The 27,232-nt window shown below is 46.8% G+C and overlaps 2 protein-coding genes across 11 annotated transcripts in view; one reads left to right on the top strand and one right to left on the bottom strand.

Moving 5' to 3' along the window:
- The window catches only part of Mwh (multiple wing hairs), a 48,404-nt gene extending 27,698 nt beyond the window's left edge, over window positions 1-20,706 (top strand). For both annotated transcript variants that reach the window (XM_076436220.1, XM_076436221.1), the window contains exons 2-6: window positions 838-910; window positions 4,385-4,614; window positions 15,727-16,018; window positions 17,480-17,698; window positions 17,871-20,706. In XM_076436220.1, the coding sequence (XP_076292335.1) occupies window positions 838-910; window positions 4,385-4,614; window positions 15,727-16,018; window positions 17,480-17,698; window positions 17,871-20,171 (3,115 nt within the window). In that variant the 3' untranslated portion in view covers window positions 20,172-20,706. The remainder of the gene's footprint in view (window positions 1-837; window positions 911-4,384; window positions 4,615-15,726; window positions 16,019-17,479; window positions 17,699-17,870) is intronic.
- A 475-nt stretch (window positions 20,707-21,181) lies between these two features.
- Window positions 21,182-26,390, bottom strand: LOC143214812 (sodium-independent sulfate anion transporter). Of its 9 annotated transcripts, none has more exons than XM_076436231.1 (10): window positions 25,985-26,390; window positions 24,989-25,795; window positions 24,407-24,671; window positions 24,135-24,330; window positions 23,812-24,032; window positions 22,927-23,491; window positions 22,623-22,849; window positions 22,375-22,548; window positions 22,149-22,311; window positions 21,182-22,027 (listed from the first exon to the last, which is right to left on the bottom strand). In XM_076436231.1, the coding sequence occupies exons 3-10, from the start codon at window positions 24,620-24,622 to the stop codon at window positions 21,876-21,878; spliced, it is 1,914 nt and encodes a 637-aa protein (XP_076292346.1). In that variant the 5' UTR covers window positions 24,623-24,671; window positions 24,989-25,795; window positions 25,985-26,390; the 3' UTR covers window positions 21,182-21,875. The 9 variants fall into 9 exon arrangements, with proteins under 9 accessions (XP_076292346.1, XP_076292347.1, XP_076292349.1 ...); XM_076436232.1 differs by having other exon boundaries at window positions 26,022-26,390; XM_076436234.1 differs by having other exon boundaries at window positions 26,079-26,390.
- Between the last annotated feature and the right edge of the window lie 842 nt (window positions 26,391-27,232).

Raw genomic sequence — 27,232 nt, 5'->3', positions numbered from 1 at the left:
CTCGCCTAACCACCTTCTCCGAGTATACGGCTGATCCTATCGGGATATATCGAATGAAAGACGAAACACCTTGTAGCAACCGGCCGCGCTCGTCTTCGTTGCGGCGGAACGAAACGAGCGAGCACCGAGGTACCGTTTGAAAATTCCACGCAGCAAATTCCCCGGAGTCGTTCCATAAACTGGACGAGTGCACCTGACGCGATGCGACAAGATGCGACGCGTGCAACTTCCTAATTAACTGCATCGTTGCACCGCGCCGCAGCGTTTCGACCACGAAAGCACGGGCCACGCACGAGCTTCTTCTTCTCCTTCTTCTTCTTCTTCTTCTTTTTCTTCTTCTTGCGGCTCGTCGCTGAATATCGGCGAGGCGTCGAGCGATTAATCGCTGGAATCTGGACCGAAAAACTCGCACACCAATTTTAATGATCCGTTTCGCCGTTGGCTCTTTTTACACGCCGGTCGCGGTTCTAACATGCCTTCTTAACATTCTGCTTCTATTTTCGACAGGAAAAGCATTCGAATCTTTGCAAATTCTTTATAAAAATCGGTACACTATACATGTGAGCATCAAAGCGAACCCATGATTGTATCGCACGCTAAACCAATTGTTCGAGACAAAAGTATTCCGAGTGTATGCACGAAAACGGTTTTTATCGACGATGAGACGAGTGAGCGAGAGGCAACAAGAGCAAAGCGACAGGAACAGCTCCTAATCGCTGTTGAATCATTCAGTGGCTTCACACGCGTTGGCCCGACACTTGCTCGCGCCTCCGATTGAATATTCATAGAGCGCCGACTCATTAATCATTATTAAAACCGTTCGTTTTTGTCTTTCAGCGAGTCGGACATGGCGCCGAACGCGGAGGAGGAGCTGCTGGTAGTGAAGCCGTGGGGATTGCAACCGGAAAAGGTCAGTACGCTAAACGTGTCCGCTGATGGCGAAGGCAGAAGTGATACCGAAAGGATCGTTGGACGATAGGAAAAGAAGGAAAATCGCGTCAAGTTAGATGCCGGTGAGACAAGCGAGTCGCGCGGGGTATTCAAGCTTGGCCAGGATGTTTTCGATTAGCATATCTTCCAGCATTCAGTCAATATACATAGAGTGTACAGAGGCGGTCAGGTAGGTGTGCAAATGTCCGGCTAGTCGTTTTTGTCGACGACGATCGTCGTGAGAACCAAGCCGCGTCCAGGAGGTTCGATAAACGGGCCAGAAATGTGTTAAAGGAAGAAGATTACAGGCAGTTACCCGCCTCGAATAGGCTTGTTCTCTATCATAATCCCGGCAGTTCTAATCTATTTGTCGCAACCGCCGTGAAAATTGTCGCATTATGCGATCGGATCGATTTGCGCTGTTTGGCGCCGCGGACACGACCTACGCCGACCAGGATTGCTACGTTCCGGGAAGGATCTGCAATATCCCTGCTCCATCGTGCAATTTACCAAACCGATCGTCCGACCCTTCGTTACGCGGAAATCGTGTCTCTCAATCTATTCACCAAATGAATTGTTTCGGCTCGACTCTGTAAGAGAAAAATAGAATAGAATTCGGTGATCGCGCGTTCCAGAAGAAAATTCTCAATCGCAAACCACTCGATTCGCGTGCCAAATAAATCGTCCGATACATCGGAAAACAGACGATTAAAATTCCTCAGAGTGTTTGTACGGCAATTTCTTCCATCGGCGGAAGCAATCGCTCGCCATCAATCCGAAGAAGGATCCCGATCCTGAAAATCAGCCGGCGATCTAGTTACCAAATGAATTGTCCACGTCGTTAAAACCGAATCGGCCGAGATTCTTCCAAGTTTTGCCGGCGCGGCGCGGCGGTAATTTCCTCCGGCAGCGGAAGTTCCAGGAAGGAACTCGTCGATCCACTTACCAAACGAATCGTGTTCGATTCTTCGCACAAATAAGAAGCAGAAGAAAAGGATGGAGGAGGAGGAGAAGAGGAACGGGAAGAAAAAGTAGAAAAAAAGGAAGGATCGAAGCATTTAGGAATTTGCTCCGGGTAGAGCGCGGCGCACAAATGAAACGGTCCGCGGCTGACCAACTCATGAATACCTGTTCGCATAGTTCCGCCGATTAATTATGCATGCCGCATACCATTCGACCGCTCAATTTATAAAGCGCTGTTTTGTCCCAGCGCTGTCTCGCAGGCCCTAGGGAAAGAATCCTGTGTTGTCCAAGACATTTAAACGGACTGTACGGATTTAATATCCGGACGTGCATTAACGTGCATCCAAGGATGCATCGAATTCTGCGGCCCCCGATCGCCCTGAACGCATTTGTACAAGTCGCCGGCCTGCGAGGGAGGCGATTTGTCAACGGCCCGGTGATTAACGCCCGCAAATCATCTACGGTGCAGACTATTAACCCCTCGCGCACTCATTTGTTTCATGGGCGCGTCGATTGCGGGTTCTTCGACGTTCGAAACATCCTCGGAAAGAGGTTGCTGTTTCGTCTCTGAAGAACAGCAGAAGAGATTTTGTTTCTTTCACAATTACTGCGGAGAAGGTAAAAATCTTGAAGTATTCGAATGTCGCAGGAATTTTCGCGGCAGAAGGAAAGAAATCGCCGACAGATTTATGCTCGCGGTTAATGAAACGGAATGCGCGTTGACAAGCGACACCGGTTCGCGATCCTGTTCGTCCGTGAAAGTCGATACTTTTACCGAATTCTTTGGTTTAACCGACTCGAAGTAGGCGCAAACACCGATATGAAATTAGATCAACCGTGGCAGCACGGCATGGCATGCTGGCCGCGTCCCCGATTTCAAAACAAATAATCTCTTCTTTTTCATAGACGTTAGCTGCTCGTTTCTCTCCGATAAACGACACCAACGGTGACAAATCGATGAGCACTCGCGAGCAACGCAAGAAAGCGTGACGTTCGCGTATGTGGGTTGCCTGGGAGTTTGTTTTGTTTCGCGCGAATCCACTTCGACGCGCGACGGTGGATCGGAGGGTCTTCTCTTCAAGCTCTTCTTCTTCTCTCCTCTGGCTACGGCTCGCGAGCAACGTTATTTTCGTCGACAGGCTGCCTAATTACCTGCATAATTACTACGGCTACGTCCGAACCCTTCTCGACCTAACGATTTCCTGTAGCGAAGATACCGTTCCGCGAACGCCTCGAATGAAAAACCGCGGGGCTACGAAACATGATTGATCTGTGCGCGAGTCCACTCTATCCACGCCATTAGACAATTTACGGACGTGTCCGCGATATCGCACATCCCGGAAAGGGACTGTAATTACTTTGTCCTTTTTCAGAGGGAAACCGTTAACCGACGATGGTGTTCGACGGGTTACTTCCCTCTGTCGATACGGTATACTACGAAAGCAGCGACACTTACACACCTACAGCGATACACTTTTTTTCACGACGATTCTCATACAATGTGAAATGAACAAAAATCATCAAGAAGATACGAAACAACGAAGAAGACCCTGACGATCGTCCTAGCGATCCTGCGTCAGATATTCGTGGTATCCTCGATCAGTTTTAGAAAGCTGTTACGGGACCTTCGTGGTAAATGGATCGTTAAATTCCTGAATTCGCTCGTACAACAAGAGACGCGATAAATCATCCCCTGCTCGTCCCAGATCAGCAAGGAATCGCCAATTAAACAGCGAGCTCGTTTCTTCGATAACTGTTCCAGCTTCTGTGTTCCCATAAAATCGTTAAACAAGCCTACGGACGATCAATTAATTTCCAGGATCGATCAGGACGTTTCAACGTGGAATCAATCGAGTCGAGGCGACGCGACGCGACGTGACGAGATGCTGCGAGATGCTGCGAAACCGCGCGCGCGTGAACCAGACCGCCATCACACGATAAGCACTATAATTCTGTCGATTTATGGTAGGAAGCGCCGTGAAATTAACTTCGTGCTACCTCCCACTCTATCGCGTGCATATTTCATAGTCCGGTACGACTGTAATTCACGCGATTCAACCGATACGGAACGTTACGAGCTGAACGTACTCGGTTGCGGTATCCGTCGATCGATTTTTCATACTTCTTGTCGTGCCCCAGTGCGAATCGGTTTTTCACCGCAGAGTTCCCGAACCTTTTTCATCAAATTGATACTTCCTTCTACGGTAACCAGGAAGCCATTCCCCGGTATCTTCGTTAGAAAACATTTTTATTAGAGAAAGAATAATCTTCTGGATACGTGGCATCGCTTCTTTTTATAGTGTTCTCTAAAAAGTACAAGGTTCAGTCTATTACAGAAATATTGTCCGTAATCGTAACTCCCGTAAATCTAAGCTGTCTGCCAGCTTCCAGGTCTCTAGGCCGGTTCGTTAATGTATAATGTACAATGTATGTTGCAGAGCGATAGCCAGGCCATTACCACTGACAATGAGTGTCCTTGTTCTGTTCGTAGGAGCGATTAAGACCACCTACGTACAACGCGGAGGACTACGCTATCGCGCTCAGACGATGGGGAAGGCGTCCATTAGGAAGCGTCCAGGATTCTCAAGGCACCCTGCCCTCGACGACCAGCTCCAGTTCCGGTTATGCTTCCGGAAGCGGCGAGATGACCTTGAGACAATTCACCTCGGTCAGCGAGCTACTGAACAAGCTTAGAACCGACCTCAGACTAGCATTTCCAAGGTTGGTGAACCGTGACACTACCATTATCTGTAAGAGGTATTTCCGACTCGCCTCGTCACCTAGTCTTTTTGCAGTATAAACCCTAAGTGGACCATCGAGGCTCTCGTAGCTTTATCAAATTAGGACGCTAATTCGCAATTCGAGTGCGAACAGTTGATTCCCGACAGCACAGAAATGCTAGGAATTTCAAAATTTCTCCGGTTTGCATAATAACACCAGAAGGAGTGTTGCACTCCACGCTTCACTTTCGAAGACGTCTAAACGGGGGCGTATCGATGGCCGCCCGGAAGAACAACCATACTTGATTATCCGTGAACAATTAGAGCAAGCGATCGCCCCAGTAAAATTTACGCTCTCCCACCGGAACTAACGACCCGTGCACCTCGAAAGTCCCCGATGCTAATCGGACAGGAATATCGGACCGGCTTTAACAGTTACTTTTTACGAGAGAACGTGGTCCAAACATGCTCGTCCGTTGGGCTCGTAAAAAAATTATTTCCCGATTTGGCTGAAGATAATCGCTTGTTGTTGCCGGATTATCTTTAAATTCACTAAAGGTTATTAACCTGTTGTCCTAGAATGACGTCTTCGAACATCATTCTTCACATAACAGTTCCTTAATTGCACAGTCTTGCGAAAGAAAAATGTTGCGCGCCAACTGTTTTTTCTGTGAGAAACAGGGGCCAAATAAAAAGTCTTTTTCCGTTGTGTTTGAAGACGAGAGACGGATGAGAGTTAATAATTCTCGTAAGTTGAAAATCATATATTAAATCGTAGCTGCCCATTTCCGTGACAAATGCATAAAATCCACAGTCTCTACCGACTCGTTATTACAGGGAAAGGTAATCCTTGATCCCTTGCAGGTAGCATCGAGTACTCCTTCCTCTCGATTCCAGTTTTTCACGGTCACCGGACCTGAAAGAGGAAAAATTTTACGGCTAAACGCACGATCGGGAACGATGTTATCCACGCTCTCCCGCCACGCTAAACTTTCTTAATTGCAGTGCATCCGACCTGTTGCATTAAACATCTTCGCTCTCCCGCTGGACCGGAGGATCGTCCCGGAGTGCCGTTGGCTTCCGGTGCGTTTCAATCTGCCTGTCTACACGTCAGCGATCGCATTAACTCTTTAGCAGTGATAAAAGGCGACAGATACGTTGGATCCGTGCTCGCGCGCGTTTCAATCGGTAATCCGAGGCGATTCGCAAAAACCGATCTCCATTTCCTGTAATAAGATTCTTCTTGTTGGCTGGTGATCGAGGCAACAAAGAAACTAGATCGGTCCGTGACTCTGTCGCGGGCAAAAACCGAGATCGGAGCGATTGGAGCGAGTTCCTCGGATATCACGTCCGACCAAGGGCAAACTAATATGTAATCTCTCGTCCCCGTTAGGCGCCGCGCCGCGATGATTAAGGATCGAGACGTAAACGCGCAGATTCGATTGCTGGCTGACCACCGACGAGGGCGACGAGAGATCGACGCTGTTTGTCTCTCGAATCGCCCCCGGGGGCGAACGACCGTTGCTGTTTATTCATGACGCGTAAAATCGCGATCGTTAGACACGCCGCTAACTGACCGACGTGATAAACTCGCGATTCCGGGGCCCCCGACCAGTCAACCTCGCCGTCTCGAGATCGAATTTCGCAATTTATCGACGCTTAACTGCCAGAAACCATTAAAGTCCTAGAAACTGTGCGCGACTTGCTTTAACAGTTATCACACGGTAAAAATTTCACCGGACAACTGCAAGACTTATAGTAAAATGAGAACGCGGAGACAATCTCCGATCTTGCAACTCAGCGAAAACGTTAATTTCCTCGACGATCGAAAAAATGCCGACTCTGCGAAACTAAACAGATCCAAGGCGAACTAATTGCACGGTGGATGGTTCGAGAGGCACAGGAGGAATTATATAAATTAAATAAATTGAAAAGCTGCGGATCTCACGCAACCGCACGATAAACCTCGATCGAAAATCCCCTCGCCGCAAGCCGTTTAACCGCGATCGGTTACGAAAATAGGCGATTCGACTCGACGGGCCGAGGGAGCCCGAACGAAATTCCAGGGACCAGAAACCACGGATCAGAGCCGATGCCCTCGAATTAATTCCAGCTCGATCGGTGCGCTCGTTCGCTCTTATTAAGCGCAATTTAGTCGCGAGCGAACGCATCGGCGAACAATTTGCGGCGAACGGGACTCCATGCCGCGCCGCGCCGTCCAGTCTGAACCGCAAGAAATTCCCAACCCAAAAACTGCATCAGACGCGAAATATTATTTTTCATTCGAATTAGTGGCCGTTGGAAGACTATCCGGTGCATTTTCTTTGCTCTCTATTACAGCGGGACCTTATCGGTACTTTCCGGAACAATTTATTCCCAAATCTGGCCTGTAGTCTGTTTCCTCGAAAAATTCGGTGCTCAATATCGCTGTACACTTTGAATTTTCTCTCTCCATTAGAATGATGTCTAGTCTACCCTTAACGAATCGTTGGCTTCCAGACCATAGACATATAGAGATAGACTGCGCCGTCTTATGGGCGAGTTGAAGCCCACAATGGCGGCGCGCGGTACAAAGAGTGAGAGAGAGAGCATTAGCCGGGGTCCATAGCGCTCTCTTTCTATATGATGTGTCGACACATCAATTAGAAAGAGAGCGCTATGGACCCCGGCTAATGCTCTCTCTCTCTCGCACGCCGCCATTGTGGGCTTCAGCGCTTCGTTCAGGCCGCGCAGTCTATCTCTATATGTCTATGTTCCAGACAAACCTCGAGTCTCAAAAGTCAAATAAAGGAAATCCTGATCCTGAGCAATTTCATACGCGAAATGGACGTGTCTTGCGGATTAGGCGTAGCCTCGCAGCTCCCAATTTTTCCCGAAGTGAGGGAATTGCAGGGAAAGACGAGCAACAAAAGAGAATATAAAAACGTATGTCTCGTCATGCTCGTAAAATGGATGCGCAGGAATAACAGCGCGTTGAATGCGCTGAACCACGCGACTACCGCGTAATTTGTGAGCCGTTGGCCGGCGGCCATTCTAAAATTAAAGTTGCAATCGCGGCCCGAGGCGATTTCGCTACGAGAGCGCATTATAAACGCTTTAGAGAGAGAGAGCTCGATCGCGATGGAAGATCTCGCGGCGCCGCGCCGCGCCGTTATACACGCGACGAACGATTAAGGACGACCGTTTCTTTCGCGACTCGTCACCTCGTCCTGGAGATTTTCTACGATCCCAGGTGTCCGGCAACGCGCCGCCATATGGCAGACGCGATTGTCCCACATACCGACGATCACACGGTTTATAACACGAAGTGACCGGATAACCGCGCCGGTCCCAGGATAAATGAATATGTACCGATATATCGCGGATAACTGTATCGGGTCGGTGTGCATTCCCCATCTGCAAATCGATCTGGATGAGGCGCATCCTCGATCACAGGCGCGATCCAGGGGCCAGGTATCACTCGCCGCGATCTTATTCAGATTTTTCGAAGAAACGCGCTGCTCAATCTTGAATACTTTCCACAGAAAACTGGAGAATAGGTGCGGTCTGCTCCGAATGGGCGTGACGTTGCTGCTCCCTATTGGGAGGAAGCCAGAACCGTCAATAAACTTTTTTGGTCCTGATCGTACATGTTCCTTAGAGCAAACTTTCAGAGCTCTGAATTTTTCAAGAATGAGGGGCAAAATTATTATCCGATACCGCGGATAACTGTATCCGATGTGCAAATCGATCTGTACGAGACGTATCCTCGATCACAGGCGCGATCCAGGGGCCGTGTATCACTCGCCGAGATCTTATTAGAGCGTTTAGAGGCGGTTTTTGCCGGCCGCCGTCTTCTGCCCGCCTCCGTGCCACCTGACGGAATCGATTTATTTTCGAGCCGAGCCTAATAATTGCCTGTCGGGATTGATTACGTCGTCGAACGATCACATCCAACAGGGCTCGATCGGATCGCTGCTGGTATCTGGAGCGGATGCACGTAGATTCGACGCGTGGAAAAACGGGCTCACCGAGGCGCGGCCACGCGAAATAATAGTAATCATAATAACGAATCGTCTTTACTGCGCGCATTCGCCATTAGAAGATGATAAATCCGCAAATAGTACAAATAGTACAGAGTGCCTCTATGCCTTGGAAACTGGTGCACGCGATGCCGAGAACAAATATGAGAACCGGCGAGGTTCGACGCTTTCGAATACCGCTCTGTCTCTACATCCAACCTTTATGCGACAGACTGTCAATTTTTCAATCCTACAGAGCTAGTACGTTCCTTTTTCATATCTGGGAAAGTAGAATGTTTCCTTTCTAAGCCATGTAGCTTTCGGTCCAGAAATAAGTAGCGCAAACTATTTTTAAAAACCATCCGCTGCGTAAATAATTCGAAAGATAATCTGTACCCCTCCACACCAACGAATGCCAATGGTACTTGCTTACTAGCCGGAGGATTTCATGCATTTATGTGTAAAACACACAATTGCAAAGACATCGAAAGCACTTAGAGACGTTTATACGTGTACTTTTCTTTCGTTTATTGTTCCCGACAATCGTAGAAATTGCAAACCCTCCCTATGATAAGCATGCATTATCCGCATCAAAGGATACCGTAAACCTTCCCGTCCTCTGACGTTGCAAAACGAAACCTGCAGATTTCGAGTAATCGACGACCCAGAGACCCCGAACGATCGAATCGCAAATTGCAGCTGCGTCGAGCAATCGAAGAAAGAAATAATGACAGATCCTGAAATGTGTAATTCCCGGTGATGGTCGTCGATTACACGAAATCGTCGGCGAAGTAGCGGCGAGCGTCGCTTTCCCTCGGCGCGGCGCGGCGCGGCAGCGCGGCGCACTTTCTTCGGACGAGGATCGATCTCGATCCTGTGGATCGCTCATCTTCGCATTCGCGTGCCCACCTGGGACCAGAGTGACTAGACGGTCGATGAAAACTGACGTGTTATTAAACCGTGCGCCGACCCAGCGAAGCAAGAAACAACGAAAGGAACGCCGAGACGCGCCGCGCCGCGCCGCAGCGAGTTGTTATCGACTATTAACTCCGGGCACATTTAATTAGACACCCGTGTGCCTTTCCAATTAAAGCTTCGCGGATTCACTGGGGAAACGATTCGTGCTCGGCGGGGAGGTGTCGAAAGAATTACGGAAAGAGCAGCACGCGAGCATGTTCCCTGTACTCCCGAGGTTTCTGTTATGCTCGTGTTATGCGTGTTATACATACAGTACCGGCCGAAAGTTTGAGCGCACCTGCTGCATTTTTATTCCACACGCGAGTACAGACTGTTTAATTTTTCGTCGTGTCTTATTCCGCGGTTTCTATAGTTTCACAGTTAGAAATAGGTGTAATCTCCGTCTCCAATCTTATTGTTGTCGATTATTTATCGAATGTAATTGACAAAAAAATTGAAAATATTTCACACGTGCACCGACACTTTTGGCCGGTAGTGTACGCGTGTTCATCGCACGCGAGTGTGTTACGCAGTCGGCCCTTGTCATGCGAATCAGGCGTCGCGTCGCTTTCATTGATATTCCGCGACGACCTGTGTCTTTTGTCAATCATTGCCCCTTTAAAATCTCTTCTCCCTCGATTGACGTGCCCGCCTCTCAATGGATCCCTGCCTCCATTCACCTGAGCAGCTTTGTATGCCCGGAGCGAATTTCACCTGACTCACAATGGAACACGTAACGAAACGAACTTGCCATTATCGTCGTTGTTATACCGTCTTTATTGCACGCCCGGGCAGGAGCACGGCGAAATACAATGTGCAGGATGGACCGGCATTCCCACAGGATAACGAAATATTTTTATGCCTACGGTGGGGGTGTCGTTCTCTTTGAGCAAGGTTTCTTTCTTGCGAATACTATTACATAGCGAAGTGGGACAGACATTAACACGTTCGCTGCCACAGCGACGTCCACAATCTCAACGATACTTTGCATTTAGTTAAACATTTTAGCCACGAAGATGAGCAACGAAATAAATGCTAGTTACAAAATTGTGTAGTATAATCAATACAAAATAACGCTATGAAAATAATATAACTGTCCACCGCAGATGTTGATGGTTATCACAAAGTGTCTGCAGCAACTCTGAATGCGTTCGCAAGGTAATGCGCATAATGAAGTCCCTTGCGGCGTGCCGTGAAGCGGGACACGCAGTTACAGGCGGAGGATTTTAATTAATGTGAACCTTGAACCGAGTAATTACAACGCCGACTGCGGTAAAACATGTTTGCAGAGTGAACGCGCTTATTTTATAGACAGCCAGGCCCCGTTTCCCCGTTTTTTTCTCCTGTCTCGAGAGAGGCAGTGTGGAATATCAACACCGGCCAAGAGAAGAAGCCTCGACCGGCCACCGAACCCGCGATACCCCACGATGCTTCCGCTTCGCCTAACAGCGAATGCGTAACCGCTTCCTACCTAATGGAAACCGAGGAAGTCTCGTTTCTTTTTCCGCGCGATTATCTGATCCCGTTTCTGTTTCTAGCTTCGCCATATCAACCACGCTTTCGATATCGGTTTCGATTGAACATCCAACAGCTCAAATTACGCTACCAAACGTTTCAGAAGAGAGCACGTTGTACGGATTGTCAATCGGCAATCCTAGGATCGTAGGATCGACGATAGTCGAACAACAAGTTCAACTCGCCGCGCCGTACACCAGACTCCACCCTTCCTGGATCGAGATGCTCGTTTAATTAATTTTAATTGAGTCAGATCTCCTCATTTAACATTCACTTTTATTCGTCTCGATTCGAAAGTGAGACGATACCTAGCTTGATCCTCCCGCGGCGAACGCGGTTCGCTTCCGGCACCATTTCTGTTCATTGGCAATTAGTGCACTGATTAACATGTAATCGTTAACGGCTTAAATGAACTCGCAATCATTACAGATCAAGGCGTTGTCCTTTTGCAGCTGTGTTTCTATTACTAGAAACAGTCTTACCTAGTTACATGCTGTGCGAATTCCGCATGCACAAGTTGACTGAAACATATTCTTTCGAAAGTGAATCACTGTTGATCCTAGTGGATTGTTCCGAATTAATTACTTTAATTATTTTCGGAATATTCCAGCTTGTTCAAATTATTAATTAAAAAGAGAACTAAACGTGTGTACTCGGTTCCTGTACCTTGCAACGAATGCAGATTTTATTTTGCATAAATATCCGCAGTTTAGCGAAACGCAAACAGTCAGCGACCTACAGACTTCAATTTCATTTATAGGGCCCAGCACAAAGCGGCGATAAATAAACCTCGTCTATGGTTCGATTAAACACAGTTTTCCTCGATGCATCGTGACAGGATCAATTCGTCCTGCGTCGTCTACGGTAAGACTGCGAGAAGATGCGACGGATGCAGTAATAAATTATACGAAACACACGCCCGTCGTAGTCGTCGTCGTCGTCGTCGTTGCGTCCTTTCGTTTTCTTCGGTCGCGTCGTCCATCGCGTTGTGGATTTTAGGGTGTGCCCACATACAGCCGGGCAATAACGAACGCTTGATATTCATGCCCCGTCCGCCGAAGGCATTCTTACGTGCGCGGCGTGGTCTGCATAATGCAGGGTGTAATATAATGCACCCATGCCAGCCAGAGCCCAGGCCGAGGAGGAGGTATCGCATGACGTCTCCAGGAAAGCGTGTTTTCGATAGCGCAGTCGCTCGCCTTGGAACAAAATTCCTCTTTGTCCTCCTCGAATCCGGCACGCGATTTTTCATTGGCCTACGGACACGTTCGCACACGCGATCCCCGTGAAATCTCATAGCCGGGGACTAGAGCCTATACACCTTGGGGCGTCGAATTTAAATAGAAACGATCATCCGCCGTGGTCCCTTGGAGCGTTCAGCTTTATTTGTTCGATCCCACGAGCCGCCACTTCACACCAATCAAGACGTCCGCTGTCAGGCGCCATTTTTTACACCCTTGTCTCGGGAGAGAGAGCGCATTTTGCTTTCGTTGGACGGGGAGCTGCGTGCTAATGCGTCTGCTCACGATTTCCCCTAAAAATTCTGTGAAATAGGCGATCGTTTATTAGATGGAGCTTATTGTTATCAGATTGCACCGTGAGTCGCTTCTTTTTCTAACGTCTAATGCCCCAAAGGGCAATTTAAATTGCTCCCGGTGCAATACGGTCCATACTCCTCGATCTCTACAGCTTTCATTTTCTAACAGCATGGTCCAGCCGTGATTTTTAAGGCGCGTCCAACAAAAGCGAACCACGGTGTGAATCGCGACACAGGCGTGTATTTCGCGCACGCACACAGCCCCGCATCGATAACCGGCCATCACGATACCTCTAGCACGGTATGCATAATACGGCCGCGGCCGGCAACATAATGCGTCTATTGTTAGAAGGGAACTCTCTCTTTCTCTCTTTCTGTTTCCCCGGCTGTTTACCCGCGGGTAAATGGGCGACGAGTACATAGGCGGCCCGGGTACATAGAAAACGTTTTAATACTCATTTGCATGCATTCAAACCGCGTGCACGGCGCTTATACACGGTGTTTATAGAGTCGACGTCTGGCCGAACGTCTCTCCGAATACCATTTGCTTTCTCCGTCTATTCCTTTCTTCGTGCCGGGGCACAGGCTAGCATGATTTATCATGGTTGTTTATCCAAGCGGCCGGCAAAAATTTTCGAGGCACTACAACGATTCCCTGACGAACGAACTGCGGTGTCCTGGCGACATTGGTTTTTAACTATGATTCATTTAACTGTACGGTACTTAAGCCCTTGTACCATGATTTATTTTATGGTTGCAGAGATTGTTAGTTCTTTTTTTGTTGTGCGGTGCCTCCTGGAGGAAAGGGAACACGCGTGTCTATTGTATGACTATGCAATTATTCTTTCTTTTATTCGTAAGCGATTGTTTTGAAGATTGAAATCTTGAAAAGCCAACAGTTAATCGTGTCACGTTTACCACGATATATTCGGAGTGAATACTTAACTCCGCTGTACATAGAAAGCACGTGTCCCGACCGGTCGTTGACTGCTTATCATTGTTAAATGTTATTTTTCTGTAACGATTCTCGCACGTAAACGGATGATGAAAGATTAAAAATAGTACATATGTCGGAGATTGGGGAATCTACCGAAAACCCGGATCGGCTTTTATCGAGACGGTTGATAGTGCGGAATATAGTCTGCCGTAGATTAGATAAGATGTAGCGAGCAGAATACACAAATATTGTGATCGAAAGCTTTGGCCACTTGACCCAGTCCTAGTCGATGAGTCATAGTTGGAGCTACTTGTTTGTCGAATCGAACAACTCCGCCGAACAAATCTACGAACGAAGTATGAAAGTTTTTCCAAAGAGGAAATCGACGAATGACGGGGCTGGCAACGAGACTAGTTCTCGAAGCGGATTGCATAAGGCAACAAAGGTGGTTCTAGAAAGTGACAAAAGGCGTCTCGGCAAGAAGATTCTCACGGCTCCGATCAGAGAGAGATTGCTGCGAGGCGTACGACGCTGACAGACCGGCTGGTGCTGGTGCACCATGCTACACGTGTTTCAGCTGTATAATTAAGGAAACTAACGTGACACGATCGAAGATAGCACTCGTCCATTACGGGCGCGGACTCGTTGTCCGGAGAAGAAACCCGCGGCTAGCATTGAAACAAACTTCTTCGTCCCGCGGACGCGTCACTCCCTTTGACAGTCATAATATCTATTTCCCTGTCCTTGCACCCGTCCGCGAATGCCTAAAGACCCGTCGCGTCGCGCACAGGTGTACTCGCACACACTGCACACACACGCATAGAAAGAAAGGGAGAGAGAGAGAGGGGGGTAAACGAGGGGAAACGATCGTGTTATTCGTCTTGCCGCTTGCCGGTCGCGAACGATCGATGAATACGATATATCTGGTAAAGCGATATCGTAACGCGGAGACTCAGTTGCTGGAACAATCGCGCATAAAACGGCAATAACGACGTCGATAGACATCCGAGACTCTCGCTGACAATCGAGCATCGATATCCGCCGCGGCGGACAAACGATGGAATTTTCATTTATCGATCGGCGTCGGATTATTTGTGTTCCGCCGATGAGCCACCGCATTTGCAAGTTTGCCCGCAATCCTGGTCAAGAGTAATATCTTTGTACAGTTTGTCCCGGTAATATCGGAACAGTTTTAATTGGACGATACATTTTTCAAAACTGGACCATACAAGTTGGATTTTTTTGGAGTAAAGTAAACGGGTAAAAAGAAACATTGGAAAGAATGAAATTTCGCTGCGAACATCTTCCTTCTGAGTAATAATGATGTTTTCAGTGACCGCGCGAGACCGTGTAATTTAATTGAACCGTACTTTCCTCTCCTCTTCCTCGGCATTAACTTCGTTAATAGTTGCCCGGTTCTTGTACCGTCACACTTACTCGCATAATCGCTCCGTTGACAACCGCGCAGGAACTCGCTTACCGGTGCGCCTTATAAAACCGGATTACCCTTTTTCTGTTTATCGCGCGGTCCCATAATTATGTAATTACTGTTTTTTCATTCTCTGTCAGCGCGGTTCAATGGCTCCTCTCCGACGTGCGACGGCACTGGCCGTCACGGCCGCGCTCTCGTACCGTTACAGATGCTTCCGGTCCACCTCTATACAATTAGGGAATTAAGTCAATCACGCGCCACTTTGCAAAACACATACGACAACCGCACAGCCGATTTCAACGCCGCTTGAAATCAATTACGAAAACCTCGCGCTTCGTCCTGACAGACTCTCTTTCGACTTGACATCTCACGTCTGAAAAAAACCACTCACGAAGATTCCATGCGTTTGCCTGCTCTCCGATCCGCGATGCACCTGACAATCTCTTTTCCTCCCACCGAGAACCTTCTTCGGAGCCGTACGAAATTTTGTCTCTAACAATAAAATAGACTGTGGACTTTGTATGCGTTTACGATGAAAATGGATAGATGAAGTATTAAATGGACATTAGAAGCGAGGACATTAGATCGTGAAATGTTTGATAATTTTCCAGGCAACCAGGTAACAACGTGTGACAAAACAAAAAAATGAATTTTTCAATCTTGTCAATCAAAATCTTGTCAATCTGATTTGACGAAAACTTGTATGTGAAGCGAACATTGATATTAATTTGCAGCTTCGTCCAGGAATTCGCCTCGCCGCCCGCCGACGGGATCACGCTGCTGTTGGAGACCCTCCGGGGTGTGCAGCTTGCTCAAAGTTCTCCACCCTCTTCCGGTCACACGGGTCCGCGTGTCGGCACCAGAAGAGCAGCTCTGGACGAGCTGGGATGCGTCGAGTGTCTGGCTGCGTGCGCCGAGAGATGCACCGATGCTCCGAGACTGCTGGTGCAGGCGCAGCCCGGTCTTCTCGCGCTGGCAGTCTGTCTGACCAGTAGCTTGAACCGGTCCCGGGTTCTAGCTCTACAGGTAACAATCGTCACTTCCGTTCTCCGAGTGCCGCGGTACTGTTAATCAAAAAAGAAACCCGTCGCAGCAGTGTTATCGCAGTTTTATCGGTCGCGCATCGGCTTTAATAGATCCACAAAGATAGACGATCGTGTCCTATCTGGACTGGATCCAACACGCATTTTGTTTTAACGCCGCTAAACCGCTTATACTTATCGAGGCGCCATCGCTTCCTTGCCATTCATAATAATGTTAATGCCGCGTACACGCATCGCATAACACTCCGATACCGATTAAAAATTAGCTCCAGCTGCACCAATCGAGAGTGTTATCGAATTTAGATGAGTTAGGCGGTTCTCACTTGTAACAGTAATTAGACTGACGGATCTTTATACAAACCCGGATGAAGAACAGGTTGAATTTATCGATTAAAACATTTCGTATGGTAAGCGTGAAGAAAAACGTGCTCGATTCAGAAATTTCCATTCAAGGTTTATCTGTTGTTCGGATTGCCTCGTTATTTCTGTATTTGCGAGCTGCAAACGGAGCGGTTAATTAAAGAGTTCCTGAAACGATCCGATCAAAGCCGAAGCGGATACAGACGATTTACCGCTTGTATCGATTAAATCACAGGCGAGCCTCGCGTTATACGAATTCTCGTATCTTCGAGTCTTATTTTTGAACCGCAACAGAACGGTAGATTATAATACATAATGTGTGGACCGAACGAAAGAGAAACGTGGCTGTATTTTATTTTATTCAGAAATTTAGGGTAGCCTGTCTTTTTTTTTTAATTTGGTCGACGGTGTCCAGGAGGATATCGCATTATTTCTCTGGCAGTACGACTCGTATTTTCGAACTGTAAACAGAACGGTTAATTAAAGAGTTCTCGAAACGATTCGGGCAAAGCGGAGTCTGATAGTGGGTCAGTCTCCCTGTTTGTCGATCGCGGTGTATCCTGGGCATCTCTGACCCATTGAGAGGCTCGTAAACTCGGGTTTCCAGCGTACACGGTCCGCTCGATGGCCTCCGGGGCCCCGTTATTTCGAGAGTGTCCGTCCTCGGAACTCGGAACCAGTTTTTATCATCTATCCGAACGTTATTCGGCCAGCGTCATTTGCAAACTCATGCGCGCAACGTGGCCTCAACGTGTTCATATCTCTCCTCTGTTTCTCTCGCTCGTTTCCCATTCTCGTTTAGCTGCGAGGAAGCGCAGGCAAGCATCGCGGTTACGATCAGAGACGTTGACTAACCGAACTGGGGTAATTACTTCCACGGCACGTGATCACAGAAACCTGCCAGTCTCGAAGGGGGATATAATGAGAATAGAGAGATCGTTATCTTCGCCCCCGGCCGCAGGAGCAACCGTTGACGGGCTTAACTGCCGGCCAGAGACCGCCATGAAAATATCCTCCTCCTCCTCCCACTGCTCTCATCCTTTACTTCAAGTAACTCCTGCACGAATTCATTATTGTGTTCCAGCTACTGACGAAGGTCTGCCAGGCTCCGGGTGGCCACGCAGCTGTCTCCGAAGCGGTCTCCACTTTGAGACTCAAGTACGGCGAGGGTGGACGATTCCGATTCCTCGCCGGCGCACTCCTGGCTCCCAGAGCAGCCATTGCGCTGAGAGTCGCAGGAGTCTCCTTCCTGAACGCTTTCCTGAAGTCTGCACCGCGCACGCAGACCAGGTTGTACATTCAGGTGAGTCCAACTTCAAACTCTGTCTCTAAATTACTTTTTTCCTAGACCCCTTCCCATTGGAAGATCCTCCTCTCCTGGAACCTAGAAAATACAATTCGCGAAGCAACCGAGTTCATCTTCCTAGTTTATCCCGATCGATTTCCGGTCTAACAGTCGGTTTCTCGTCCGGCAGGCCGAAGCCTGCGAAGCTGGATTAGAGCCGCAGGTCCTTCAAGAATGGCTGAAAGAGTTGGACGGCAGGGAGGAGGACGCCCTGAACGAGCTTCTGCACAAGGAGGTCCAGAAGTGGACACACAACTGCGTCGACGTCGATGCGCTGCAGCGGCGAGTGGTACGTGCCGAGGAAACTTGTAGAATTCTCAGCAAAAAGGTATCGACCCTGCAGGCCGAGCTGCAACAGCTCCAAGTGGAGAAGCTGAACAACTACAACCTGGAGGACCGTGAGAAGGTGACGGTGCTCGGGCCGAAGCAGTCGCCGAAAGTGTCCTCGAACGCCGAGGACGAGGGGATCAGCTCCTCGGAGAGATCCAGTAGTCCTGAGAACGGTAAACACCAGCTGCGAGGTCACCAGAAGCATAGTTCGTCGCCGGACAACGATCAGGAGACCACCATCGACGACGTGATCGAGGAGCTCAGGATCATCGTGAAGGACGCCGAGCAGGAGTTCGGCGACAAGAATCGCGAGGAGAAGGAACGAATTGTTCAGGCTCCTTCGAAAGACTCGATGTACAAGAGCTCGGAGTCCTACTTGCTGGACAGGGTGCTGAAGAGGGACCAGCAATCCGATACGAAGCTGCCAAAGTCCAACGGTGGCTCGACCGTCTCGCAAAGCGTGATGAAAGGCGAGCAGGTGACCTACTTCGGCAACGAGCGAGACTACAGCACGGACTCGGGCAGCAACAGACGACCGAACCCTGACGCGAGGAGGATCTCGAAGTCCTCCGTCGAAGGCAGCGTCAAGATCGTGATAAAAGGGCCGGAGATAGAGGACGCCATTGTCCCGACGATCCTGCACCCTCAACCTCCGAGAAGATCGCCGCCATGCCTGTCCAGTATCATGGCAGTGAGACACTGCGACTTCCCGGACCACGAAGAGACCTACAACTCCCACGACGAAGAGATCGAAGAGGAGACTTTAGGGGACGGTAGCGACTCCTTGCTCAGCGCCTCCAGGCTCAAGTACAACGGGAAGAATCAAACTTACGAGGAGCAGATCAGAACTAACTCCGATCCTAATCGCTTCGAGAAGCAGTCGAGGAACACGAACGTCGAGCAGGATGGCAAGTTGAAGAAGAGCTTCGACGATCTCCGACACTTCAGCGAGGACGAGAAGGACTTGAAGACGATCCGGAATTACGAGAGCTCGTGCAGGACGAAGAACGAGTCGAAGCCGAGGCAGGATGGGTTCGTGCAGAGGCACAACTCGAAGTACAGGAGCGAGGTGGAGAAGAGGAAACTGCTTCGCAGGTCGACGAGCCACGACTACCTCGAGTCCAGCGCCTCCAGTCCAAGGTCAAGGAGGTCCGGAAGGAGCCGGGTCGAGAGCCACATCAGGAAGTTCGAGAGCCTGAACTCGTTCGACGAGCACCGGAGTCTGCAGAGCTACGGGAGGCCGGGCAGCTCCGAGAACCTGAACAAGCAGGAGCACCAGTTCTTCGAGGACAGCTCGAGGAACAGGATGCGCAGGTCCGAGTCCTTCCATCACGTGTCTCACGTGGCCAAGAGGGAACAGTGCTCGTCGAGAGGAGGCAGCGACAGCGGACTCTTCTACGTGACGGATTTTAATCTAGAACCGTTGCTGACTCGAACACCTCGATCCGGCGAGGCTCCGAAATCGCCCAGCTTGTTGACCAAGTCGTTGGACAGAATCGACGAGGGTCTCGACTCGATCGTGGACATAGTGATCACGGAGGAGAAGAGTCAATGGAGCTCGGGCAAGCATCAGAAGAAGAAATCGAGGGACGAGAGACAGCTGAGCAGGTCCAAGTCCAGCAGACTCGACGACTCGAGAAGCTACGAGGAGACCAAGAGCAAAAAGGGAGAATCCAGGAGCAAACATCTGAAGAACGATCAGTTTTATAATGTTGGCGTGAATAACAAACAATTGAGGAGCGACGAGCTTTACGAGGAGCAAAGGAACCGCGAGTGGAACTGTCAAAACGAATTGAATTCCGCCAAGAGGAACGAATTGGATTTTGATTGCGCTCCGACGATCATGGGCAAGAACGGATCCAGGCAGAACTCGTCGTTCGGCCAACAGGAGAACATCGGGAACAGATTCAAATCAAACGATTCAGGTATATTCGCTGGGCGAACTTACGACACTTTCGGTCTCGGAAAGAATCGGTTCAATGCTGGAAAATACTCCGGAAACCAGCAGATCAAGGAGAGCCCCGTTGGGAGAAGAAACACGACCTCGTCGGCGACCGGAAACCGCGGAAAAGTGACGGACGTTGTGTCGGGACTCTACTGAAAGTATGTATGTAGGTCTCTTGCGGTTCAATGTAGATTTCTAAGCGCGCTCTCGGAAACACAGACTTCGAACTATCAGATACTACGATACCAGATATTTTTGTATATACGGTTCGAGTTCGAATAGAAAAGCTTTATGAACGACATTCGTTCAGCTCTCTTTAGATATCCGCGTTGGCTTATCGTGTACGAAGCAAACATCGAATGTATATCCTTCAATTGGCTCCTCTTATCAGGACAAGTATTATCAACGAATATTCGAGTTTAAAGCGAATGATATTTTCTTTCTCTAATATCTAATTTATGTAATATCAAACTCAGCCGTGCCCTGATAGCGTTGTTTCCACTGAGGACGTCCTGATTCGGCTGTACCTTTCTCTTTCGACATGATTATTACTTATTACACGATTATTACCGCGGAGAGAACTACGGTAGTGATTCTATTTATAGCTTTCGTTGGTTTTCGTGAAAAGTATCGATGTAAATAAATATGGGTGAATTCTCGAGAAGAATTTATCAATTAAATGTTTTCCGAATCACCCTGTATATTCGAGTCGACGTTTCCGATGACTACGATCAACATGTAGCCGTTCGCGTTACGAAGATAGATCTTCGGTGATGGAGTGTCACGCTATTGATGAATTTTGTGCAATATTATTTTTCACCACACGTAATTACAAACCTGTAATTATATCGCGGACCGAGCGAAGACTGTAATTTATAAACGGCCCGAGAAAAAAAGAGTGTACAAAGTATACGCAAGGAGGCAGCAATGATTATGAAATAAGTCTACGAGTTATCATCGTTGTAATAATCATTATCGATAAGTTCAAGCTCTCTTCTAACTTATTATAACTAATTTGTATTCGCGAAATAAATAAAAGCTGTTACCCTTATATTTAGAAGGGAAATAACATTCAAACGCAACCCATTCGAGTGAACTGAACTTATATCATGGTCTTCATGGTATTTATTTCCAATAAACACAACAAATATATAGAAAACAAGAGATACAACAATTATAGGATTTATGCACACAACAATATACATATACATATTTACAGTTTTTTCTTTTTCATTGTTCTCCAGCGAAGGCGATCGAATCTGATGTACGGTTTCACATTCGCAGATCGTGTTAGTAGACTATTAGCGGTGACACTTTTCGAGTAACTTATTGCGTTGAATAAATATTTGTCATTTCGCAGCCACGTACACCAACTTACTTAATACTGTAAAACATTCGACAAGATTCTACAATGAAGACGCGCTTTGTTCCTTTTGTTGGGTTATATTTGAAAAGAGTGGCGTGGTCTTTGGTATATAAAATTAATATTTATTTATTCTTAGAATGGAAAAACGCGAGAGAAATAAAACACAATGTTGGTAGAACCATTTCTACCGATGAAGATAATATAATAAATAGTGAATATGTAACGCTTGGAACACAAAAGTATATGTATATTGCATATTGTATATTGGTTAACACGCTCGCACGCTCACACTCGCGACGGGTTCCGACATGCCCGACAGCCGACAGTCCACGACCACGATTCGACCGAACGCACGCGCCGCTTGAGCCCCGCGTGATGCAGCAAAAGAATGCAACCTCATAGTTCCATTTAAGGCACAAGGAAAACATTCAGTCGATAGAAAAATATTGAATTCAACCTTTCGGATATAACAACACTGTGCCGCGTCTCGTTTTTTAACTAGCTGTAGCATGTAACAGGGTGGTCGTCACTTCGCTGAGCTCCTGACACGAGCGTCCATTGCGATGGATCACTTCTGGGTTGGCCAGCATCAAAGGTTCGTGCGATTTGTCGCGCGCGATCTCCAGTAGTTGTTGCGACGTTTTCTCTGAAAAATAACTCGGAAAAATTAAATCACAAAGATATTAGGTCGGTGCAAAAATTCGTGCCCGATTTTATTTTAATATGTAATGACATATACATAACGAGAGAATGATCGGTCTTCGAACCTTGATGCGTTGACAGGAAGTACGATAATTCCTCTTGGGTGGAAATATATTGGAATTCTTCCCCGCATGTTCCTTTCAGCACTGTAATCACATCTGATCGAGGGTTGTAAAAATACAGACCCTGTTTCCGACTGTTAAACTCGTTGATCAGCGTCGCAATCCCCTACGGACAAAGAATAATACAATATTCGAATGTATCCAGAATTTTTCGAACAGTAACATTTACTTTCGCAGCTGTGAAATCCGCTCCCAAGACGTATCTGCAATCAACGACAACCGGGACTTGACAGGAGCCCTGCTTTATTCCTGCGTTGCCAACTGATTTCTTAATGAAATCGACAGCGGGGAAGTAAAGACTGTTCCCCGGCGTTACCAATAGGTACTCGGCTCCAGAAGCAGTCTGAAAATGAACCAATTTTCCTTATAAATCCATCAAATCCGCAGTCGAATCGTGAATTATAACACGCTACTCACCGTGCATTTGTCAACGTGTATTGTCGGCCGTGCAGAGGGATACAATAAGAAGACGAGATTCGTCCCTACACCCATCAGTATGCCATATTCCACGCCGACAGTGAGACAGAATAAAAATGTGACAAACATTGGGATCAGATCTTTCTTGCTAGTCTTCCATATTAGTTTCACGACTTGATATTCGATCATGTATATCACTGCGCAGATAATAACTGCCGACAGGGAGGCTGTAAAGGTAATATAATATCGTGTCAGACGTGTCACCTAAACGCGAGAATATATTGTAAATGAGAACGCAAATTACCCTTCGGTATGTAGTAAAAGTACGGCGTTAACAGGCTTAGAGCCAATAATATTAATATTCCTGTGTACAAGCCACCCATTGGCGTTTTCACGCAGCTCGCATGATTTACAGCGGACCTACTAAACGAGCCAGTAACTGGCATCGAACTTGCACAAGAACCAAGCACGTTGCAAATTCCTAGGGTGATTAGTTCTTGGGTAGCGTCCACTTTGTCGCCGTTCGCGAAAGCTTTCGCTATCGCCACGTTCCCGAGGACCCCGATTATGGGTACCAGTGCTATGGACGCTCCTAATTCCGAGCACATCTCGGCGAAGCCCAGCGTGCGATTCCCAATTTGCGTGGAGAAAGGAGGTAATCGAAAATGTGGAAGACCGGACCGGACGGTGCCCGTCAGAATGAACGAAGAACCGGTCTCCGTTGAGTTCAATTTGTATGCAATAGCGGAGCACACAATCACGATAATAGCATTTCGAGCCGTAGAGATTAGCCATATTATTTTTGTGAATGTTCTATGGTACTTGTTCGGCTTTTCGTTATTACAGCCGAATTTCACTTCTTTCATTTTCTGTGGAATAAGAGATAAAAACAATGCAATTGAAGCGTGCAATAAAGACGAATCGGAGATTAATCGATTCATTAATGCCAATGAAGGAAAAATGAATGGACCATGAGTAATAACACTAAACCTACCACTGCCGGTCAAATGACAGGTCTTACATTTTTAATTTTGAAATTATTACGAAATTATGACCTTGCTTACATGGAAAATGATAAATGTAAATAAATAGAACCTTGTCATTTTCAATGCTCGGTAGTTTTAGCGTTAATCGTTAATTGCAGTTGACAAACGTTATGTATACTTGGGAGAATAGCAATATACATTACCCTAAACATTAATAGAACAACGATACAGGAGAGACTCATTGCGGTATCCCACAGACTAGTCTTATGAATATTTCTGAACACTTTTGTCACAGTGTCTAAAAATCCTTGAGAGGAGATCTTTAGTCCCAGAAGTCCTTTCAGCTGGGAGGCCACAATTATCACGGAAGTGGCAGAGGTGAAGCCAACTGTGACAGGTATCGATATGAAATCTATAAGTACTCCTGCAAAATATTGCAAATTAATTAGTAAACTACACCGGAGCCAGCAGTTATATTTTTGTTAATGATGCAACGACTAATCTAATAACCGAGGTGAATTATTACCTAAACGTAGAAAAGCCATTAAAATTTGCAGGCAACCGCACAGAAATGCAAGCAATATCGCGAAGTCGGCGTTTCTACCCTGAACGTATTCGTGCGTCATAAGTGCCATTAATGCAGTTGGTCCAATTGTGATGTCTTTGCATGACCCAAAAATTATGTATACCATAGCGCCCATAAATGCAGAGTAGAGTCCATACTGCAATATCGCGATTTTATCAATTTTATTCGACCGTGTTCAAATCAAATGATAATAAACATATTAGAATAGTGACCTGTGGTTCTAGACCCGCCAAAGTAGCATAGGCGAGCCCTTGTGGCATCACAGTGAGGCCCACGGTAATGCCGGCGATAGCATCGTTCAAAAATTTATCCGAATCGTACGTTGGCAGCCAACGAACGATCGGTATCCTTTTCCTAACAAATTTCCTCAATTTGTTTAATTTGTCATCTTTCGACTGCCATTTTCGGTCTATGGCATTGGGGGCCATTACGGATCGAGAAATATGCACCTCCGAAAAAATCCAGAATATTCTCAGCCTTTCAAACAAAAAACAGTCATTTGAACTGCCAATATCGACTTAAAAAAACTATAAAATTACTACGAAAGAAATGGCCAGTCTGGACATTTAGAAAAAAAACGGAAACCAGCGCCGTTTCTCATTACTGCATTTTTATTAAAGAATTTGTCCATTTCTTTACACTTTACTATTCGAATGTTGTGAAATCAATAAAATATAACTGGAAGAGAATTGCATGTTCACCAACTTTTAAATAAAATTTCTAATCTATTTCTCTCGAATGGAAATAACTTATTGGTTGTACTATGATCGGTCAAAAGCGCGAAATATTTTTACCTGTGAAAGTCTCGACTTTCACCGTAGCGCCGGAGCTTCTCACGGGTGCGTTACTCTTTAATTATACTGCGGTGCCATGAATAAAAAAAAAAAGTAAAAATAAATGATAATACCTGTCTAAATTGACAGCATTCGCTATTCGCGATATACGGCGCAGAACTGAAAGAAACCGAAGCCACTCGGTTGCTTATATACCCAGGTAGAGCGCGAATTTTATCGCACGTTAGTGGAGGAAAAGTCGCGGCTAGCCTTCATACTTTTTGCAAGAACCGCGAACAATATGCATTCTTCGTGAACGGGTATCCTTACCGTTATATATACATATGTACCAGCGGGCAGAAATAATCTCGATACTCCCCTAATTCGATAATTGAAATTATTGGCGAAAACATATTTATCGTTTGGACGAGTATGTATATAAAGAAAAATAAAAAAGCAGAAAAAAAGATAATCGGCAAACGTCGGAAGCGAAAAAAATAAGAGCAAAGACCGAAAAGTTGGCGAATTGAAAAAGTCCTGGGTATATAATTGCGCGGCCAACGTTCTAATTTTTTTCCAACATTCCCGACCCCTTTGGCGAGACAAAAATTGCAATTGGAACACGTGAGTTAGCCAAGTGTGTTAACCTTCGTGTCACTTGTATAATTGCATAATCCGAACGCGTAAAATTCACCAGGTTTAATTTCGCCGGCGTTTTTCAACGACAACGCCGATGGAACGCAGTCCTTTTTGTCGGTTTACGAGTCATTGAACACTTGGTCCGTTAAAGCACGACATGTTTCCCAACAGGCCTTCGGAGCTCCGTTTCTGTTGAGCAAATTTATTAAAGGGCCATAGGCTACTTGACCCATTAACGATCGCCGCGTGTGCAACAATGTGCGTGCGCGCACGCCTGTGTGTGTGCACCGAGAGAAACAAGAAGAAACCAGCACGCTCTCGGATATGGACAAGGATTTTTCTTATCCTGCTGCTGGTGATTGAACGTCGGGCACTCACACAATCGTCGCTGGAGGAAATGCACAACCATTTTTACCGCGTAAATACGATAGCGAGCTTCCTGTTCCGATGCAAAGTATCACATAAAACGAACCATCAATTAGCTCGGAGAATTTCGCCGCTGGTACGTGTCATTTTCTTTACGGAAATATCGATCACGCTCGTCTCGACTGGCATAACCTGCTGCTACTACAACTTAGTACGCTGTTCCGTACTTGTTGGAACTGTTTCATCGAAAGATCGTGAACGAGAATCGAAGACGAGAGAACCTGGCACGTCGCTCGGCAAACAAGAATAGAATGAATAAACGCGCCCCGTCCAGGTTCTCGCCATAAACTGAACTTGGAAACCGGCATTTCGCTTGCTGCGGCTCACTGCGCGGCTGCGGACTGTCTCGAGAGAAAGTGCAGTTCGCACGTTTCTCAACAGAGGGACTGCATTTCCTCGATGCAGTCGGTAATTTAGAACAAATATATATCTGTGATTCGTGGGCTCGGCCTGCCCCGTTCAACTAAATAATATCTAACTGATTTCTGTCCGAATTTCTGATCGACTCGTCGTCTGTTTTTAATCCTAATCAATTTCTTCCATTTATTTCTCTCTTTGAATCTCCCCTCTCCCGCTCTATCGCTCTACCTTCAATTCGCTCAGGCTGAACCCCTTCCCTCTATACTTTATTTTTAGTGTTTATTCTCTGCTCTTCTATCTTTCATATCTTGTGTACTTTGTTTTATTTTTACTTTATAATATTTTTCGCTTGTTCTAATTCTATTTTTCATTAATACACTTTTTTCTTACATCTCTTGGATTTTTATCTTCACCAATCTTCACCTCCAACCTTCTCTTTATCAACTTATTGTTAGTTATCTCTATAATTTATCTAACGTTTCTAAGTTTTCTAAAGTCCATGAAGCACTTTTATCTTTTCATCAATTTAATAATTAGCGCTGCAGTGTCTATACCGAACAAATGTATCCATTCAAAGGTTCCATTATTTTTCAATTCGACTCGTAGATTTTTCGTCTGTTTGCACTTGCGCGCATCCTCTCTCCAGTGCTTCGATTGTGCCCAACATTTTTCGTACGATGGATGGCCGCTAGAGTATCTACTATTGGGTAGAGTAAATGGGGTTCCTTGAGCACCCCGCAGAATTTTAAAAAATTTATATGATCTGATTCTGAAAAATGAATGTATAACAAGTGTATTTGTGTATATTTTGTAACTCGTAAGACACGTCCTGGAGTCTTT

Source organism: Lasioglossum baleicum, chromosome 13 (genome assembly GCF_051020765.1).
Source record: "Lasioglossum baleicum chromosome 13, iyLasBale1, whole genome shotgun sequence".
NCBI classification, from domain to species: Eukaryota; Metazoa; Arthropoda; class Insecta; order Hymenoptera; family Halictidae; genus Lasioglossum; species Lasioglossum baleicum.
The sequence above is the reverse complement of the archived record's forward strand: the minus strand, read 5'-3'. Positions and strand labels throughout refer to the sequence as shown.

What these genes read in the sequence shown, in the direction of transcription:
- LOC143214812 (XM_076436229.1), bottom strand. Translation starts at nt 24,622, where the DNA reads ATGGCCCCCAATGCCATAGACCGAAAATGGCAGTCGAAAGATGACAAA. An exon ending in TTGTTCTATTAATGTTTAGG is followed by an intron (nt 23,492 to 23,811) that starts GTAATGTATATT and finishes CTTATTCCACAG; the next exon opens with AAAATGAAAGAAGTGAAATT. An exon ending in CGGATTTCACAGCTGCGAAA is followed by an intron (nt 22,312 to 22,374) that starts GTAAATGTTACT and finishes CTTTGTCCGTAG; the next exon opens with GGGATTGCGACGCTGATCAA.